At 37.6% G+C, this 20,996-nt stretch overlaps 3 protein-coding genes across 5 annotated transcripts in view; 1 reads left to right on the forward strand and 2 right to left on the reverse strand.

Moving 5' to 3' along the window:
- LOC129237438 (protein gone early) overlaps positions 1-20,996 on the forward strand; it is a 162,481-nt gene that overhangs the window by 82,134 nt on the left and 59,351 nt on the right. The gene's annotated exons all lie outside the window — the stretch shown is intronic.
- Positions 4,743-8,716, reverse strand: LOC129236860 (uncharacterized). Its single transcript, XM_054871132.1, has 2 exons — positions 8,074-8,716; positions 4,743-4,924 (listed from the first exon to the last, which is right to left on the reverse strand). The coding sequence occupies exons 1-2, from the start codon at positions 8,714-8,716 to the stop codon at positions 4,743-4,745; spliced, it is 825 nt and encodes a 274-aa protein (XP_054727107.1).
- On the reverse strand, positions 17,403-18,164 carry LOC129237441 (uncharacterized). Its single transcript, XM_054872200.1, has 2 exons — positions 17,672-18,164; positions 17,403-17,599 (listed from the first exon to the last, which is right to left on the reverse strand). The coding sequence occupies exons 1-2, from the start codon at positions 18,162-18,164 to the stop codon at positions 17,403-17,405; spliced, it is 690 nt and encodes a 229-aa protein (XP_054728175.1).

The following is a 20,996-nucleotide window of genomic DNA, read 5'->3' on the forward strand; positions in this document are numbered from 1 at the left end:
TCGCCGACGAATTGGCCAACCGTGGATCAGCGGTGCCCACACAGGGGCCAGAACCAATAATGGGAATCAGTTCCGCAGCAATCATTAATTGGATCAGCGATTATGTAGGCAATCTACATAAAGAGCGATGTTCCGGTCTAGAACGCTGCAGAACTGCAAAGTGTTTTGTGACAAGTCCGAACAGAAAACTGTCAAACTTTCTACTAAAACTTAGAAGGAAAGACATTCGGTTAATGGTCGGTATTATTACAGGACACAACCCATGGGGCAGCATATGACCACTAGAATCCTGAAAATTCTCACAGGACTAACTATCTCTATCTCTGCCTCTATACTTTCCTATCTCTTTCTCTGATACTTTTCTCCTTCCCTCCTTGACTATCTACCCCCTTTCCAGAGCTTTAAATACAATGGGCTTTTTAGCCTGCTTCTTGGCTCGACCTTTTCAAATTTCAATTTCAATTTCAAAGATTTGCATTACTCAAAATCATTTTTTTTTACTTAGTGCAAAAGTTATTCGAAAACAAAATTGGATGCGTAATTTTATGCCACTTTGTACTACAAAAACCATTTTAATTCAAGCTTCTATGTATTTGATGAAGGCAACCGAAGGATGCTTGATTTATGGTGGTGTGACTCACGAAAATGGTACACAGATGGTTCCAAAACGCTCCAAGGAATAGAAGCGGGAATAATGGGGCCTAGAGCACGATAACAGATGTAACGAAAATAATATAAAACAGAAAACCATAAAATGGATCCAAATTAAAATCAGGGAACACTGGAATGGCACAAGTGCCCTTAATCACTCCAACAAGTTTTTGTACTTCAATGCCAATAGAGCACAATCTGCTCTAACCCTAGATGAAAAGGACGTCAGATTACTCTGTGGAGCCTTAGCCTAACCCATACAACCATTGCCATTACCATTATGATGGTGTTAGCCGTGATGAGTAATACATGAAGTTCATCAGGTTTTCAATATCAATGCCTGCTACATCAGTAGGCGTATCACCAATATGAGAGCGAAGATACTCAAATCTTAGCCCTGCGAAAGGATAAAGTGCTGAGATGATTCCACCTCATCCTCCATACAACAGACGCAAAAATAACTTCTGGTAATGCCGAGTTTCTCAGCATGTATACCTCGCGGTCAATGTCCTATCAGGGCGCCCATGAAATTCTAGAACCGAGATTTTGTTAACTTCAGGAGATCCCTCGAGCGCCTCCGATCCACTCGTAGCCAAAAAGATTGCGCGACCTTAAACGTTTGTATACTTGCTCGCGTTGAGTTGACGCGAAGCACACCCTTCCAGGCTCAGACTGCACGTAGTTAATGTGATTCCAATCCTCTTGTTTTGCGGGGTAACTACCTCACAGGTTTGCTGTAATGTCGCTGTGACCAGGTACCCAAATGAGTTTTATATCGAAGAATTCGGGTGCGTTCGAGGATTAGATTCTGATTAGAAAGTTTGGAATTTGATATACATTTTTGACAAGTTTAATTGATATTGATGTTGCCTGTGCGCTGAAGACATTTTACGATTAAGTTGTTCTAATTTGACAACAATTACTTCGTGCAACATAATGAAAAGAATGTGTAATCCTTGGGGTCTCATAGTATTTTTCTGACAGTTTATGGAAAATAAGAACACAAGTATTCTACCAAATATTGCATTGCATCTGCACTTTTTTTTATTTTATGCCACCTCAAAGTCCATAGTTCTCATATTATATGAAATACTGAGATATTATGGCAAAAATCATATCTGAAATTATCCAAAAATATTTTAAATGTCAAAAAATTTTCTGAACTGCTCTCCTTATCTATAGCTTTACTTTGAGCTATACGAGAGTTGTGTTTTATTATGCCACTCAGAAGTGGATACCTCCAAAAGGAGTTGTATAAAGAAACAGCTTCTTTAGGCGTTGAAAAACGTAAGGCGGATGACCCATTAGTACTCAAGAACTCTCTTATGTAAGCCAATACGTGAGAACTCACAATGCGTTGGTGAAAGGTGATTCGTCTTCGACGTCTTCTCCGAAAACTTTTGGCAAATTGGGAATTAACTTGAAGTTTCTTTAGTGACACTTCTTCTTCTTCTTAATTGGCGCGATAACCGCTTACGCGATTTTGGCCGACTTTAACAAAGCGCGCCAGTCGTTTCTTTCTCGTGCTAACCGGCGCCAATTGGACACTCCAAGTGAAGCCAAGTTCTTCTCCACCTGATTTTTCCAACGCAGAGGAGGCCTTCCTCTTCCTCTATTACCACCAGCTGGTACCGCATCGAATACTTTCAGAGCCATTCGGACGACATGACCCAGCCAACGTAGCCGCTGGATCTTTATTCGCTGCGCTATGTCTATGTCGTCGTAAAGCTCATACAGCTCATCGTTCCATCGTCTGCGATATTCGCCGTTGCCAACGTGCAAAGGTCCAAAAATCTTGCGCAGAATCTTTCTCTCAAACACTTCAAGCGTCGCTTCATCGGATGTTGTCATCGTCCACGCTTCTGCGCCATACGTTAGGACGGGCATGATGAGAGTCTTGTAGAGTGTTAATTTTGTTCGTCGAGAGAGGACTTTATTACTCAATTGCCTACTTAGTCCAAAGTAGCACTTGTTGGCAAGAGAGATTCTGCGTTGGATTTCAAGTCTGACATTGTTATCGGTGTTAATGCTGGTTCCTAAATAAACGAAGTCTTTTACAACCTCGAAATTATAACTGTCAACAGTGACGTGGGTGCCGATACGCGAGGGCGTCGACTGTTTGTTTGATGACAGGAGGTACTTCATTTTGTCCTCGTTCACCACCACACCCATTCGCTTTGCCTCTTTATCCAGTTTGGAGAAGGCAGAACTAACAGCGCGGTTGTTAAGGTGATGTCGATATCATCGGCATACGCCAACAATTGTACGCTCTTATAAAATATTGTGCCTGAGCGATTAAGTCCTCCGGCTCGTACGATGCTCTCCAACATCAGGTTAAAGAAGTCACCCTGTCTGAAACCTCGTTTGGTATCAAACGGCTCGGAGAGGTCCTTCCCAATTCTGACGGCGCTGCTGGTGTTGAGCAACGTCATCTTGCATAGCCGTATTAGTTTTGCGGGGATACCGAATTCAGACATCGCGGCATACAAGTAACTCCTTTCCGTACTGTCGAATGCAGCTTTGAAGTCGACGAAAAGATGGTGTGTGTCGATTCTTCTTTCATGGGTCTTTTCCAGGATTTGGCGTATTGTGAATATTTGGTCGATGGTAGACTTTCCAAGTCTAAAGCCATAGTGATAAGGTCCAATCAGTTGGTTGACGGTGGGCTTCAGCCTTTCACACAATACGTTCGCTAGAACCTTATAGGCGATATTTAGAAGACTAATCTCACGGTAATTGGCACAAATTGCAGGATCGCCCTTCTTATGGATTGGCAGAGCACACTTAAATTCCAATGGGCAGGCATGCTTTCCGAGAATATTTTGCATAGAAGCTGATGCATGCACTTTACCAACTCCTCGCCGCCATGTTTGAATAGCTCAGCCGGCAGTCCGTCGGGGCCCGCGGCTTTGTTGTTCTTTAGCCGCGTTATCGCAATTCTCACCTCGTCATGGTCGGGTAGCGGAACGTCAAATCCGTCGTCAACGATTGGGGTATCGGGATCTTCACATTCTCTGTGACATGCGCAGCTATCACTATTAAGTAGGTTCGAGAAGTGTTCCCTCCATAATTTACGAATGCTGTGAATGTCAGTTACCAGATCGCCGTCTTTGTTCTTACAGGAAAACGCCCCGGTCTTGAAACCTTCTGTAAGCCGCCGAACTTTCTGGTCGAATTTTCGGGCGTTGTTCCTATTGGCCAGCATCTCAAGCTCCTCGCACTCACGTTGCTTCTGTCGAATAATGTGTCTCTCTTCCTTCTAAACTCTCTGTAGCAATCCCACATGGCTCGCGTTGCGCCCGATCGCAGCGTGGCTCTATAGGCAGCATCTTTTCTTTCGGCGGCAGCATGACACTCCTCGTCGTACCAATTGTTTTTTCGGGCTCGCCGGAATCCGATTTCTTCTTCGGCGGCGGTACGTAGAGAACGAGAAATATTGCTCCATTGCTCGTGCATACCGGTTTGTTGGGCAGTACTCTCTGAGAGCAAGAGTGACAGTCGAGTGGCGAATCTTCTGGCTATCTGTTGTGATTGCAGCTTTTCGATGTCGAACATTCTTTGCGTAGTTAGATGGAAGCTTTTCGCTGCACAGAGGCGTCTGCGCAGTTTGGTTGCAACAAGGTAATGATCCGAGTCGATGTTGGGTCCTCGGATCGTACGTACATCTAATACACTAAAAGCGTGTCTTCCATATATCACAACATGATCGATCTGGTTTCCTGGTTTCTTTAGTGACACAGTTTCTGAAAAAATAGGCGACCATTTGCTTTGAGGTGCTTCCTTCCGCTTCTCCCGTCCACTGCAACTAAATAACACACACGAATATCGAAGCAGGAGCTCCCCTCTTCGCTCATATGCTCAGGGGTTAGAGAGGAATCTGAAATTTAACCGAATTCTAATTCTGCCACTGGACACCTTGTATATCCCCCACAATCAGTTCATAAAGTTCGCTACTTAAGTCTTTTGTCTGAAATCACTAAATATTTGTGTTATCGTATAAAAGATTTATTAGAAATATGGTAAACAAACAATTTATGTATAACGAAATTAATCAATTTAAATCGAAAAATTATATATTTTTATGGAGTTGCTTAGAAATAGAAGCGCGCCGGTTGCAGGAAGTTTTTAATTGGTGAATCACCACCATTCTGCACTTTGCGGTAGTCATAGCCGCCATTGGCGGCCAATCCATCGAGAGAACCCACAACGGATTTAACTGGCACAACACCTTCATCCGAGAATTCCGAGGTGCCACCCAGGCTGTCATATTGCTCTGGAAAATTAAAAAAAAAAGATAAATAAATTTCATACTAGAAGGATTTAGAAACCAAGTTCTATTTAATTAGTTAAAATGGTCAAAACCTCGATTTTCAGATGCAGTTACAACATTTCGATTGATTTTTCAATCATTTGCAGATGGACTAGCGCGATTCGATGTCAACGATAGCTATGAGGGTGAACATACACTTTAGAAATATTATTTTTTTTATCTTTCCGTGCCTAATACGTGTTTTACAATTTTTAAAAATATTATAAAGGGGTTTTCAATTGGTGCGGGTCGTTGTTGGCACCCTGTGGCAGTCATTTTGTTTTGGTGACATCTGCCAAATCTTTTGTTTATTATTCAGTTGTTTATGCCAAATCATCATGGCAAGTTACACGATTGAACAGCACGTTCAAATGCTAAAACTTTATTATCAAAATGAGTGTTCATTAACGCAAACGTTCCGCGCATTGCGCCCATTTTTCGGTAGACGGTGTGGCCCTTTCAATTTCTTATGGCCCATATTGAACCATATGGACCTAGACGACATGTGGTTCCAGCAGGACGGCGCTACGTGCCACACAGCAAACGCCATTTTATTCCATTTCAACATCTACCCGCCCTTATTGAAAAACCCTTTATTTTTATTGAAGATGAAATATTGGGTTGCCAATTAAGTAATTGCGGATTTCACTCAAAGATGGCTTCAGTTGAATTTTTAGGTTTGCAGACGTAGTAAAAATGTTATTTGATAGTTGGCAATTCAGCTGTCAATCAGTAAAGAAAGTTTTTTGATCGGTTGCGTAGTTTTCGTTTGGCGTTCGTTGAAAAATGGAAAATCAAAAGGAACATTTTCGTCATATTTTGCTTTTTATTTCCGCAAGCTCATAAAAAGTTATGCGTACGAAGCCTTAATAGAACGGCAGTGTCAAAATTGGTTTGCCAAATTTCGTTCTGGTGATATTTCACTCAAAGATGAAGAACGCTTTGGACGTCCAGTTGAAGTTGATGACGCCCCAATCAAAGCAATGATCGGTTCGGAACGTTACAGTACAATACGTGAGGTTGCAGAGAAGCTTCATTTATCTCTTAAAACAACTTGGCTATGTTCAAAAACTCGATACATGGGTTCCTCACGAACTGAAAGAAACGCATTTAACGCAACGCATTTACAGCTGCGATTTGCTAAAGAAACGTAATGAAAGTGATCAATTTTTAAAATGACTGATAACTGACGATGAAAAATGGGTTAATTACAACAATATCAGGCCAGGTGAATCAACTCAAACCACATCAAAAGCTGATATTCGTCAAAAGAAGGTTTTCTCATCAGTTTGGTGGGATTACAAACGAATTGTCTACTTTGAACTCTTACCACCCAACCGACCGATCAATTCTGATGTCTACATTGAACAATTAACGAAATTAAACAATGTAATATAGTTGAAGAAAAGCGGCCCGAATTGACAAATCGACACACATCTTTGGCCACTCGGCAAAAATTATTGGTGCTTGGTTGGCTTATTTTCCCACATCCACCATATAGCACCGACCTTGCACCATCTGGTTACTTTTTTCGATCTTTGAATGGTAAAAATTTCACTGATGATGATGATGTCAAATCGTTCCTGATTCAGTTTTTTGCTACTAAAAACCAACAGTTTTATGAACGTGGGATTAGGATGCCGCCTGAAAGATGGCAAAAGGCCATTGATCAAAATGGGCAATACATTACAGAATAAAGTTATTCAGTTCCATGAAAAAATTGTCTTTGATTTTCTAAAAAAAATCCGCAATTACTTATGGTAGTTGCCAACCCAATAGTATCAAAATTTCATGGAAATGGTTGCGAAGATTTGGTAGGCTCAGATGTTTATTTAATTTTTATGGTTTCTCAGTAGATTAAATTAGATTACACTCGACCGAAATTGCTTAAGCGGTTATCGCGCCAATCAAGAAGAAGAAGAAGAAGATTAAATAAGGTTGGGAACTCAAACGCCTTAGACTATTAAAGCCATTAAGGCTCTTGGGTATTTAATCTTCCCTCAAAATTGCACCATTTACTGCGATAGAAATCGTTCCATGTCCAGTGTCCTGTTTTTAAGTAAATATGAGTAATGGTGATGTAGAAACGTTTAAGCTCCATTAGCGATTTGGATCTTTCTACATTAACCTTTCTTAACTAATAGGCAGGCTCTGGAGGATATCTGCTGTTTGCCTTTTGAATGAAAATCTATCATAGGCGGTTCTACCAATTATACCTAGCTTTACCTTTCAATTATTCGTTTAGGGAAGCTTCTTTGTCCAGTCTGTAATCATAGAGCCATACTATATTTCTCGAATATTGCGTTGCCAGATTGTTAATACCACTCATACATTCGATAGATATCTTCGAGGTACCATTTGCTTGTAAATGTATAATAGATACTTGGCTGGCCGAATAATATAATGGCGGCTCAGTAGTGGTAGATGTTATGACCAAAAATCGAAATTTGCGAAAACGGAAAAGTGGAGTGGCCTGATGTAGTCGCATGTTACGTGAGGTGACATTTTGAACTTTTATATGTTCAGTATTCAGTTTGGTTGTATTGCAGCTGAACCGAAATTTGACGTTTTTGAGGACACGTCAATTAAATTAAAAACGGAGCGTACAACCTTTTTGGGTGTTTGGCCGAGGTCCTCCTTCTCTTTGTGGTGTGCGTCTTGATGTTTCAAGTCTACAGTTCAAGCCGACTCCGAACAGCAGTTATTTTTATGAGGAGCTTTTTCATGGCAGAAATACACTCGGAGGTTTGCCATTGACTGCCGAGGGGTTGGGTAGCAATTTTCTCGAGATGGCTGTAGTCATCGATATTTCGTAGAGTATCTATTATTACAATCCGCTTTCGTGGAATATAACGACACCACATCCCATATGCCATTATGTGGTATATGGCCTGCAAGCTTGAAAGTTGTGGATTCATCTCTGATCACGCGGAAATAAAATCTTGAACAATGATAAACCTGTGAGTGCGTTTCTGCGTTATGTGAGAAAAATCAGTTGTTCAATTTTCGTGCTTCGGACTACGACACTGCTCTCGGTACTCGGAAGCCAGTGTGGACTTGAAACATCATAGGTTCGTAGGTTTTCCCATTTTAACTTCAAACTTCGCACTCACCTTGAATTTCCTTCTGCGCAGCCGCTGCCTCCTCCTGTGTCTTGTACTTGATGAAGAACACCTCCGGTTTGGTTGGCTGTGTTGGTGTTGGTGTGCCAATCTCGCCAATATTCACCTCATTATCCTTCTTACTCAATACATAAATGACAGTCTTCTCCTCTTGCGGCGCATATTCGGCAGTCAACTTGAGGTTAGCATTTTCCGGTGCAGGTGCCTTAATGAACACTACGCGATAATTCTTTTGTGGACGTCCAATAACAAAATGTTTAGTGCGCGTTTGCTCTTCAGACTCTTCTGGTGCAGAGACTAGAAAGAATTGCTTTGTGATGATCGGCTCTGCAGTGGGTTGGGCAGCAGGCAGGTACTTGTCACCGCTATATGAGTGCTCGTCCACTTTTTGTTGTTGTTGTTGCTGCTGTTGGCGAAGTGTTTGATGTTGCGGCAAGAGGAGTGAATTGCTGCTGGGTGCAGGATTAAAGAAACTTTCGCTGCGGCTATCCTTCGTGCGAATACTGTTGCTGTTGCCGTTTGTGTTTGTGTTGGTGTTGGTATTAGTGTTGCGCTCATAGTTATAACCGAAATTGGGTGCCGCGTTGGCGGACAAAGCAAGGAGCGCACATGAATATACGAAAAGGATGCGCATTATGGCGATTTTTTGGAAAAATTAATTGAATTGAAACTTAAATCAAATTAAATTTAAACCACTGCCAAACTGTTCCAATACGACACAAGTTGTAATGAAGTCTAAATAAGTATTGAAACTGTTGACAGACTTAGACTGACATCAGCGTTTTATAGACGACTAAAAGGGAAATGAGAATCAAATGGTGAATCTTGGGAAAACTGAAGAAATGTTGCATGCAATAGTGTGGTTAACGTTTATGTATGTAAATAAACATTATAAAGGGTCCTCCTAAAGTGACGCCGAGATGCCAGTAGTGAATAATTCCTAGACGGTACCTTCTTGTATGTAATCTTTGACATTTGTGAAGTTAAAGTTATTGAAACTTATTATGAAAATGGTCGATCTTTAGGAACAACATATAGCAATATTCGTGATTTTTTTTGGTGGAAATATTCGTCCGAATGCGTTGACAATTCAAAAGTTGCTGAACAAATTTGAAGAGACGGTTTTTGTCGAGGATAGAAAAAGGACTGACATACCAAAATCTGCACGTTCAGTTGATAATATTGCTGCTGTAGCGCAAAGTGTTGCTGAACAACCTTCAACATCGGTGTCCATCTCAACATTTTCAACAATTAGGCTCTCAAGAATCGACTTTTTTCAGATTTTGTCTGTAGATGTGCTCACACTGGACATTTAAATACCATTTTTCACTTATAATTATTAAGAGCCGTTATTCGCTGTTTTGAATAAAAGCAGTGAAACCTGAAATAATCTAAATATTTACAGATTTTATTTTAAAACAACATCTAGGCGCGTCTTTTGAAAGACCCTTTATATGTATATAAATGTAAGTTCACTCAAGCCTTCGAACTGCGCTCAGCCATGGGCAGGCTTGTGGCGGCTGAGAAAATTCGAAATGTTTATTTGTATATTCAAATGTTGCTGGTCATAACGACATCCGCCCTCTAGGTGCATGGCTTATATACATACTTACATATACATATCTGCACATTTACATATCTACATGTGTATGTACTATAGTCCGATTAAATCAGTTCAATGTCAATGAGCGTGCGCTTTGTGCCAATTACGAATTATATCCGACTTCTCATTGTACATCTTCCAATTCTTTTCTTCTTCTGCTTCTCATAACTACTTTGGCAAATTAATTAAAACCAACAAAATAGCTAATTAGTACGATGGCCAGTGGATTTCCACTTAGCCAATTAGGTGCATTTACACGCTCGTTGCACACGGGCATCTCAGTTTCACCTGCAAATGTAGCAACTCTATTTTCGTAAATTTTCGTTCCACACTGAAAGTAAAATTGCGAATTGATAAATTCGAGCAGAGTTTGCTTGGGTCGCACATAAATCTTGTTACATAAATTTACTGTTCTCTGGAAATAGTAGCTGCGCGACAACATACTAAGATATGAATTACCATGAATTACATGCAATGAACCACGTGGAAGTGAGTAAGGTCGAATTTGAGTTTTGTGAAGTGGCAAGCGGGCTAACAGGGATTACCCACCTCAACAAATACTCTTCGGTAAGTGCCACAGGCAGAGAAGAAGGGGCCGCCCGCCGCTTAGATGGATTGACGGTGTAGAAGAAGATGCAGGCTTATTGGGCCTTTGGGCATGGAGGACACAGGCATGAAACCGAGACAATTGGAGGCATATGCTACAGCAGGCGAAGACCCGACCAGGGTTGTCCAGACAAAATTGATGATGATGATGATGAAGTGACAAGCGTGACAATTCCTTTTGAAATATGTTTTGTAAGATTAGGATGGCCCAAAAAGGGTTTATTTAAAATTTTTGTTTATCTTAAATTTATCCGCGCTGCAAAGGTTTTGAAAATTATCACAAGCCAGTTTCCTTAAATTTGGTATGCTTACAAATTTTTAGTTTTGATTGTCCTTTTTTAATTTCCCTTCAAAAGTGTTCAAAAATGTATACCAAAAATGAAATTAATGTTTTTTTTTTAATTTAAATTAAGTTTATTTTAATTAATTCTTTTGTAATTTAAATTCACGACAGTTCCCACACAACACAAGTTGTAGTTAAGATTAAATAGATGTTGTTTTTTTTTTATTAAACAATTTTTTTTTTCTTTAAATTTCGCTTTTTTAATTTAATTGTTTTTTATTTAAAGTTTTTTTTAAATACTTTTTTATATAATTTTGTTTTTTAATTTGCAGTCTGTTTTTATTCAATTTGATTTTTGTTTTAATTTGCATTTAAATTGTTTTAAAAATCGAGTTTTTTAATTTAATTTTTTTGTTTAAATTTTGTGTTTTTAATGTATGGTTTTAGTTTTAATTAATTTTGTTTGATTTAATTTTTGTTTTGGTTTATTTATTTTTTTTTATTTTTTTAATTTTTTTGTTTTTTTTTTATTTAAATTTTGTATATTTTTTACTTTTGATTTTGTTGTATTTAAGTAAATTAATGTTTTTAATTTGTTTTTTGTTTTTTATTTAAATTTTGATTTTTTTATTTAATTTTTTTAGCTTAAATTTGGGTTATTTGTTAATTTAAAGTTTGTTTCTTTAATATTAATTTTGATGGATTTAATTTGCATTTAATATTTTCTAACTAAATTAAACTTATTTGATTTTTTATTTATTTAATTTTATTATTATTTTTTTTTTTTAATTTTGTTATGTTTTTATTTAATTTTAGTTTTCTTAATATAGTTTAAGTTAAGTTTATTTTTCAATGTAATTGTGTTTAATTCACAAATTTTTAATTTAATCTTTGGTTGTAATTAAATTTTTTTTTTTTCAATTTTAATTTTGTGTTTTGTTTTGTTAATTTAAGTATATTAGAATTTTTTTAACTACATTTTTTTTTAAATTAAATTTTTCTTTTAATTTCAATTTTGTTTTTGGTTTTTAATTTTCATAGTGGACAACGGCTCCAACTTAACCCAACCTTGCCCCGGTTTTTTCATTGCCCCAGAAGTTGGTCTCGTTAGGGGAGCAGAAGAAACTTAATGCTTAGCTTGGACCAACCAATTATAATATTATGTTTTTTCTGTGCTTTTAGGCGGCGAGGTCACAAAACTTACCCATATCCCCAACATAACATCAATTTGTATGTTGCCACTTATGAAATAAAAATATCAACTATCTGAGATATCAAATTGCTTGCTTGGTGGCTTGCTGAATTTCTGATATAAGTCAAAGGCTTTACGTAAGCACAGAGAAACTAATCGGGGGGAAATATAAAATCAGTTAACCGCCGTAGCCGAATGAGCTGGTGCGTGACTATCATTCGGAAGTGCCCAGGTTCGAATTTTAAACATGAAATGGTAGAAATAGTTTTTTCTAAATCGCTCAGCCCTCGGCAGGAAATGGTAAACCTTCGAATGCCATTAAAAAACCGTTGCTCCCTCCATTTATGGAACAATATCAAGACCTTACCGAATATTTGTGGGGGAGCAAAAGGTCAAACACCTAATAAAGTGCGTAAGCGCCAATAAAATATATAACCGCAATGACCAATTCCTAAAGTCTCTACGCGAGACTAATCCAGCCGCTAAAACTCTTCCTCAATATATCTATCGAAGCATTACTTGCATGCCACCTGAGACGGTAATTCGATAGTATTTTTTTTGTTTAATGATTTTAAAATAGTCCGGAATCGTGAAAGAACCATAGCGAAATTATAAAAATGCTTCGACAGTAGGATGTCATAAATTTCAGTTTGCTGAAATAATCGTCAAGTTATCAGAGCTCTTTGGTCTCCTGTTAGAACTCACGAAGATAAATCTCCTTTTCGTTTGCTCTCTCAAGGTGTATCTAAAATGTAGAAAATCATAAAAGTAAGAAATTTATTGGCTGTTTCTTTTGCTTATTTCTTCTTGTCTTAATCAATTACTTGAAGTGACGTATTGAAATCTTTAAACATTATTGGCAGAACAAGTCTGATAAATAAAAGCAGAATTATTTTAACGCAAAGCCTTGACACTGTTTAGGCAAAACAAAAAAAAAAACAACAACAACAAAGAAACTGTTGGAACAGTAGTTTGCAGTGACATCTTCATATTTATAGTTTTAAGAATCGGAAATAATTTTTCCCCATCTAATGTTTTTTGCACATTCGTAAATCAACTGTCCGACTATGAGAATTTGCAATGCAAATCGAAATATGTAAATATTAAACGGCGAAGCAAACTTTATGAGTCAGTCTTTTTAATGCGGTAAAAAAGAAAAAAAGGTAAATTAAAGTGTTATTTAAAAAAGAATAAAATGAAGAGTTCTGCAAAATGAATATTTAAAGGAAATGTCGAATAAGATGTTAGAAATCGTGCAGAGTTTGTTTGTCGATTACTTCTGACAACAAACCCATCCGAATGGCATCTCACAATGTCAGCTCGTATGCTCTAGAGTCAGGACTGTGGACACAGCTTTACCCGAGATTATAGGCAAAATAGAAAGAGGTATCTTTCTCGATATAGAAGGGCTTTTAACCACATCTATCCGGATGCTGTTATCAAGGCAATAGAAAGTCGAGTAATTTTTTTTCCTTTCCAATTCGATTCACAGCTCCCCTATTCTCCAGACTTGGCTCCCATGGAGGCCTCGGACTATTATTTGTTCCGAAATTTGAAGAAATGGCTGGCGTGAATAAGATTTTTTTCAAACGAGTAGGTGATTGCAGAAACGAACGGCTATTTTTCAGACTTGAACAAATTTTATTATTCGAATGCGGTCAACAAACTAGAACAGCGTTGGACGAAGTGTATCACCCTAAATTGAGACTATGTCAAAAAATAAAAGAAGTAGTTTTATTTTTGCAACTTTTCAAACAACTCTAATGGCAATGTAGTAGTACTTCATGGAATAGGATTTTCTTTTAAGTTAAGGGGGAACGCCACTGTGAAAATTCAAAAAAAATCGATTTTTTTTTTGCATACATTTTTAGTACAACTACTCAAGAAAATGTGGTAAAAATTTTTTTTGATACGGTGGCAACGATTTCTCGAAGACTAATGAATCGATTTTAATTTTTTTTTTTAGCGTACTATCTTCGGATACCTCATCAGTGGTACATCGGTCTGCATACCCCAGCTTGAGAAACGTTGCTCTATACATTGGGTTAAGTAGGATTATCCATTTTTTCTGTTTTGTTCGGTAACTTCTGCCTGTTTTGAAGGCAATTCCATAATTGCGGTGAGTGGTTGACAGAATTGCGTGTTTAGCGCGGCGGGAGTTCGTGAGACAACTAGGGGAGAATATTCAGAACTAATATTGCAGGTTTTTTAGGTTTTTAAATAATTTTTTGTTTTTATAATTTAGTGACCTTTTGCATGTTTTAATTTGAAATGCTTACATTTTTGATATATCTATTTTGCTTTTGTAATTCCAGATTTAATTTTTTTACTTACTATAAATTATAGTTTTTTGTTATTTTTCAGTTTTATTTTGATTTTTGGTTTTATGGCCGTTTTGTTGTTTTCAGCTTTGCAATTTTACAAAAATAAGAACATTAGATTAGATTAGATTTATGGGGGGTTGGGCAAGCCCAAGCACTCAGTCAGGAGACCATTGTACTACACCCGGATAGATTTCAGTAGAAAGAATAGAGATAGTAAAGATAAAAAGTGGGTGGTAAGACGGATAAATCAGTTTGAGGTCACTCTCGAATTCATTGATGAATTTTAAGAGATCCGGAAGAGGAAGAGTATGTACTTTATCCATACTCAGTATTTGGAAAATGCAGGACAGCTACAGAGAAAATGCTCTGCAATGTCGTCATTCTCAAGACAGGATAGACATATCGGGCTGTCGACGACCCCCATGGTAGCCATATGCTGACCACAGACGTTGTGCCCTATGATTACACCCACCAGTACTCTCAGGTCTTTTCTGCTGAGTTTTAGGATAAAGGTCGCTGTTTTCCAGTTTGGTTTTTTAACAAAGCACTTGGCTACTCTACACGAGTTCAACTCAGACCAACGTCCTCCATGGGTAGACCTCATGAAGTCGTCAATTCATAGTTGAATCGATGCGGAATTGACGCCTAGAAAGGGCTCAAAGCCTAGTGGCATACTTGAAGAGCCTTCATTACCCAGTTTATCAGCTAACTCGTTCCCTGTAGTACCACAATGTCCAGGCACACAAATAAGTCTAACTTTGTTGTGTTTTGCAACACTGTTCAGTTTTGTCTTACATTCGACGACTAACTTCGAAGAGCAGCGTGGGTTAGCAAGGTCTTTCAGTGCAGCTTGGCTGTCACTACAAATTCCAATACTGTTGCCCCGCCACTTTTTCTCATTTCGCTAGGACGCCACATTCAAGATGGCATAGACTTCCGTAAGGAATACCGTGGCCATCTGTCCTGTGGCAATAAAAACATAGTATCATATTAATACATCACGTTTCGACTTGACTTTAGCAAAATTAAAAAAAAAAAAAAATTAATAATTGTAAAAATTATCGCTGTTCGTGTGGAACCCGTTTCTCCAGTAGTCGCTTGCGGTGACCATCACCAGTCCTTGGAGATTCATCTAAAATCAATTGGACAAGAGAAATTAGTTTTATTAATAGATAATCTTGGGCCTGGTCGAAGTTTTTTTTTCAAAATTAATAATAAGGCGGCCTCAGGAAAAAATTTTCAAATTTTTGAGAAAAAAACCGACAGTTAACTATTTAAAACAAATCGAAATTTTCGAAAAAAAAAATAAAATCATTTCATCAGATACGAGTCTTTTATGTTTTTCAAAAGCAGTATACATTTTATTGAAATCCACCAAGCGGTTTTTAAGTTACAGAGATCACCAGTTCAAAAAACAGAGTTGTGAGAAAAACGCATTTGAAATTTTGTTACTTGCTCTCGAACGCTCCGTAGTGCCCAAGTGCCCTTTGTTAGTTGTTGAATAACTCGAAAAGTATTTGTTGGATTCACTTCAAATTTTCACACAATATTTTTAATATATTATAAAGGGTGGTTAAGTTTCAAGGGCCGGTGTTGGTTTTGAATAAAATACAATTTTTTTAGAAAAATATTGTCATTTCTCTTTATTATGATAATATTGGTATGGCTCCATTACGTATGGAATAAAATATCGGCCAAATGGCGGCACACCTCCATCCGATGGTCCAAATTTTCGATGACGCTGAGGCATAATTGAGTTTCTATGCCGTTAATGTGCCGAATTATCTCATCCTTTAGCTCTTGAATTGTTGCTGGCTTATCGTCGTACACCTTTTTTTTCAAATAACCCCAAAGAAAGAAGTTCAACGGTGCCAAATCATGATCTTGGCGGCCAATTGACATCGCTGCGACGTGAGATTATTCGGCCATCAAATTTTTCGCGCAAAAGAGCCATTGTTTCGTTAGCTGCGTGACAAGTGGCACCGTCCTATTGAAACCACATATCGTCCACATCCATATCTTCCGATTTGGACCATAAGAAGTACGTTATTATCTCACGATAGCGAACACTATTCACAGTAACTGCCTGACCGGCCTCAGTTTGGAAAAAATACGGCTCAATGATACCGCCGGCCCATAAACCGCACCAAACAGTCACTCTTTGTGGGTGCATTAGTTTTTCGGCAATCACTCTTGGATTATCATTCGCCCAACGGCAATTCTGCTTATTGACGAATCCACTGAGGTGAAAATGTGCTTCATCACTGAAGATGATTTTCTTCGAAAAGTGGTCATTTACTGTTGCCATTTCCTGCCACCATTGACGACGCTTGTATATTAAATATTGCTTTATTTAATATTTTTTCTTTTTTCCATTTTAAGTTTTTTTGTTTTAATTGTGCGCTTTTTTGTGTTTTGTACTATTTTTTATTGACTTTTTCCATTTTGTTTCTGGTTTTTTTATTAAATTTTATTACCATATTTGTTATTTTTTTATATTTATTTATTTCTATCGAGTTTCAATTTTCTATTTTATTTTTTAATTATTAATTATTATTATATTATATTTTTTTTAATTAACGTTGTCCAGATCAATATCATCCAATTCTGGCCATAACAAATCGTTAGTCATCTCTCAATAGCGCAATCCATTCATTCATAACACCTGTTATTGGAAAATCCTTTATTAACGTGTTTGATTTGAGTTTCAATTTTATTTTCATAAGTTTTTATATTTTTAGTTATTTATTTTTTGGGATATTTAGGTATTTTTTTAAATTTTATTAGAATTAAGTTTGTTTGAATTTTTTATTCCTTTGATTGTGTTTATTTCTATAATTTTGATTAATTTTGATTTATCTTTCTTTTTTAAAATATAGTTATTCTTTTTGTAAATTTATATTTTTTATTTCGTGTTAATTTTGATGTTGTTTTTCTTATTTCCTTTTTATTATTTTTATGTTTAGATTTCTTATAAGACTTTTTTTTTACTTTTTTCTATGTGGTTTATATTTTTAATAAACCTTTTGTTTTTTGTTAATCTTTATTTTTTATAATTGCACTCCTGCAAATATTTTCATTTGTTAAAAAATTCATTTGCAATATATTTTAATTTTTACAAAAAAATAGAGTTTTATTGAATCGCATAAACTATCGCATATGAAAACTTTAAATGAGTATAGATTTAAACAAAACAAAAAGAAAAACTAACAACTAATCAAAAAATTCTTAAAGTCGAGCAGTCATGGATTATGCAACATAACGTTGACATATAACAACAAAATAATTATAACAGATCAATCAGCAAGCGCTTTACAAACGAGCTGCAGCAGGCAAAAATTGGCTAAGTGGTGACGACGCGCTGCCAATGTCCTCTGGTGGCGCTTGAATGGCTCTGTAGTTGTAGCTGCCATCGGGAGCAATACCATCCAAGGAGCCAATAACCGAAGCCACTGGGGCGGTGCCTTCATCGGAGATTTCCTTAGTGCCACCCAGTTGGTCATATTGATCTGTAAGAGAAATGTTTGCGTTGGAGAAATTTTCAATATTATATTAAATGGCGTAAATTTGTTTTCACTTGCCTTGAATTTCCTTTTGCGCTGCTTCTGCTTCCTCGGGTGTCTTGTATTTGATGAAGAAGACTTCGGGTTTGCTTGGCACCGTTGGCGCTGGTGTGGCAAAGTCATTAGCTGTCAACTCGTCATCCTTCTTGGAAAGCACATAAATGACAGTCTTCTCCTCTTGTGGTGCAAATTCAGCAGATAATTTCCGGTTGGAGTTATCGGGGCCTGGTGCCTTAATGAAGACAACACGATAGTTCTTCTGTGGACGACCGATGACTAAATGTTTGGGCTTGCCATCATCAGTATCCTCCGGTGCCGAAATCGTATAGAATTGCTTGTGTACGCTGGGTGCTGGTGTTGTGGTAGCGGGTGGCAAATATTTCTCACCACCACGTGCTGAGGGTACAAAACTGCTGGCGGCTGGTTGCGACCCGTAGCCATAGCCGTATTGTGGAGCCGCAGAGACGGCGTAGATTGTCGCCAAGCAAGCGAATATAACGTAGGAGCGCATTGCGAAAATGTTTGAAATCGGTTTAATCCTTTGCAGAGGGGAAAAATATAGCACTGAACACACACACACGGTCACTGTTTACTGTTCGTTCACTGTGTTGATCCTCTTAGGAGGGTTACGGTTGTACTGCTTAAAGTGACTGCATTGCATTATCATTTTATATGCGAATCGTTACGCTTTTTTGCACTAGAAATTCGCAAAATCAATGCAAATCTGTGTGCCGATCGAGGTGATCAAAGCTGATTGTATCGATCGCCGACGTACGTCGCTGCTCGGTTGACAATTTCGCGGTAAAAGTTGAACGATAAACGAATTAATCTGTTTTGCCATTTGATATGTATTAGCACCCATAACAACAAAATTTGCTGCTCCAAAAACAAAATGCATTCATCACAGTCCTAAGCGCAACGGTCGTTAAAACGGCATCGATCTCAGCGCGCAGCTCTTCATTAGCACACCTTATTTGGCTTGCAATTCTATTAAGAGTTTTTAATTTTAGACATTTTTGTTGTTGTATTTTGGTTGCGCAAATTAATTGCTGCTGGGTGTTTCCGCTGCTCCAAAACGTTTATATATTTAGCATAATGTAGTCATCATCATTTTGTTGCATATTTTCCAGCGTCCATCTCGGCTTATCGACATTTTGCTTTTTCTATTGACTTCCCATTGTCTAGGCGACACGCTACCTGTATTGAGCGTAACTCAAGTACATTTAATGGCTCCGTTGGCTTAGTCATTGTCTTCTCGCCTTCCTTATGGCTTCTAACGGCGGTCATTTACTGCCAAACAAAAGCTAATCCCTCTTCAAAGGCATCTGCATACATAAAATATTGCGCTGCATTGATCTTTCCGCTTAAACGGGCATGAAATTGAATTTAAAAGTTTGAAGTCATAAAATAAATGGTAAACTCATTGTTGCTCATTCATAGTCAAAATAGAATCGATCATAAAAATATGAAGCGTGAGTCTTCGAAAGAATTTGCATAGTGCATAATTAATATATTAAAAGTGGTCCGAAATCTTGAAGCTTTGAAATTAAATTAGTTTTGACATAGTTTAGGTTAGGCTAAAATGATTGAACACTTGGACGAAAAAATCGATTTCATCCTTTGTGATACCATTAGAAAGGAAGTAGGGTAGTAAGGAAAAATACCGGTAGGAGGAAAGGAGTGGACGGAGAGAGGTGGGGGTGGAGTATGGTATTCGAGTATGACATCCTTTGATCGATCCACATTTTGGGCATCAAATACTAAAATGCTAGAAAAAGTGCGTGAAACTTCATCAGAATGAGAAAAATTGCTTTAAGGAAGAAGCTTTTTTTCTGCTATATCCATTAAATTCGGCGGCCGCCGTAGCCCTCCATTTGTGGAATAACATCAATACGCACGCCATAAGTAGGAGGAGGAGCTCGGCCAAACACCCAAAAAGGGTGTAAGCGCCAATTATATATATATACATATATATATATATATATATATCCATTAGATTCCAATGCGATAAATTTGGATCGGGTCGAATTAAATTTGTTTCATTCACGAGCTTCTGAGTGAGTACTTGTTTGATTTGTTGCAATTGTATCTGAATTTACAAGTGATCCGTTGACTGCGGGTTGTCTGTTAATCGTCCCATAATCCAAACTTCCCGCCGTTGATGCTCTCCTTTGGTCTGATTCCTTTAGAAAATTATTGTTTCTACTCTTCTTGGGGAATAACAAAACATATAGGGAGGGGCTATGGAGAGGATGCGGCTACATTGCTCCAAAAGCTCCTGCGCATTATAAGAGCAATGGATTGATGCGTTGTCGTGGTGCAGGTTAAAGTTGTTCTCAACGAGTTCAGCCCAGGGAAAATGTTTGCCGCTCCAGGATGCCAACATAGAACTCTCCTTTCACTGTTTATACGGCAGGTACATATTCACGATGAAGAATGCCATAGATATCGAAGAAAACCCATCAGCATTGGCTTCAGTCGCAAGTTGGATATTAGCCCCGCTTTCCCCTTTTCAACCTGCTGACTTTGTGACGCTGGCGTCTGAAATTTCTAAAAATCATATTTATGTTAAGGTCTGAATCGGCTCATATCTAAAGAATATAATAATTAGATGAATAAAAAGCTCGTTAGGTGGCATGATTCAATTATTAAAGGTTTGCTCACTAGTGACATTCGAATTTTGACACTCCCTTACAAAAGGTTGTATTTAAGAAGGTGCATAAAAAGGAAAAAATTAAATCCTTTTTGGTAAAAATGGTAGCAAAATAGTATTTTGTTACTTAAATGGAAACAAACTGCGAACGGCTTAAAAAATAAATTTTAATTAGTATTTGAATGTAAATAATGGTATAGATAGAAGTGATTAGCGTAAATTGCCAAGTCTAATATTAAAACAAGAAATTATTTCACATAATCCAAGATTTTATTTTGAGAACTAATTTTTAAATTTAAAACCAATCCCGAAGTTTCGCCAATATGAGACTATTTTGAAAAAATAAAAAAATAATTGGCACGTACAATTCTGTTAGGTGTTTCGCCGAGATCCTCCTCCTATTTGTAGCGCGCGTTCCACAATTGGAAGGCCCTAAGGTTTTAAGCCGATTCCGGTAGATGGTTTTTTATGAGAAGCTCTTTCATACTGGTACTGTGCTTTTCTAAGCCTTCTCTGGACACTTTATCCATCCATAGGGAGGCGGGCTCATTGGAAACAAGTTCTGCCAACTGTTTTATAATGAGGTCTGCAATGTAATCGATTGCGTCGGGACTATTCAATAATTCTCCCTGCTCTAACTCTTTAGCAAACGCCAGCTCTTTGTAAATAAAGAAATAAAGCTTTGTAAAT

Source organism: Anastrepha obliqua, chromosome 2 (genome assembly GCF_027943255.1).
Source record: "Anastrepha obliqua isolate idAnaObli1 chromosome 2, idAnaObli1_1.0, whole genome shotgun sequence".
Classification (NCBI taxonomy): Eukaryota; Metazoa; Arthropoda; class Insecta; order Diptera; family Tephritidae; genus Anastrepha; species Anastrepha obliqua.

Excerpts from the sequence above, each read along its gene's own strand:
- LOC129236860 (XM_054871132.1), bottom strand. The coding sequence starts at position 8,716 with ATGCGCATCCTTTTCGTATATTCATGTGCGCTCCTTGCTTTGTCCGCC. Across the intron at positions 4,925-8,073 it reads TGCGCAGAAGGAAATTCAAG|AGCAATATGACAGCCTGGGT; the intron begins GTGAGTGCGAAG and ends TTAATTTTCCAG.
- LOC129237441 (XM_054872200.1), bottom strand. The coding sequence starts at position 18,164 with ATGCGCTCCTACGTTATATTCGCTTGCTTGGCGACAATCTACGCCGTC. Across the intron at positions 17,600-17,671 it reads AGCGCAAAAGGAAATTCAAG|ATCAATATGACCAACTGGGT; the intron begins GCAAGTGAAAAC and ends TTTCTCTTACAG.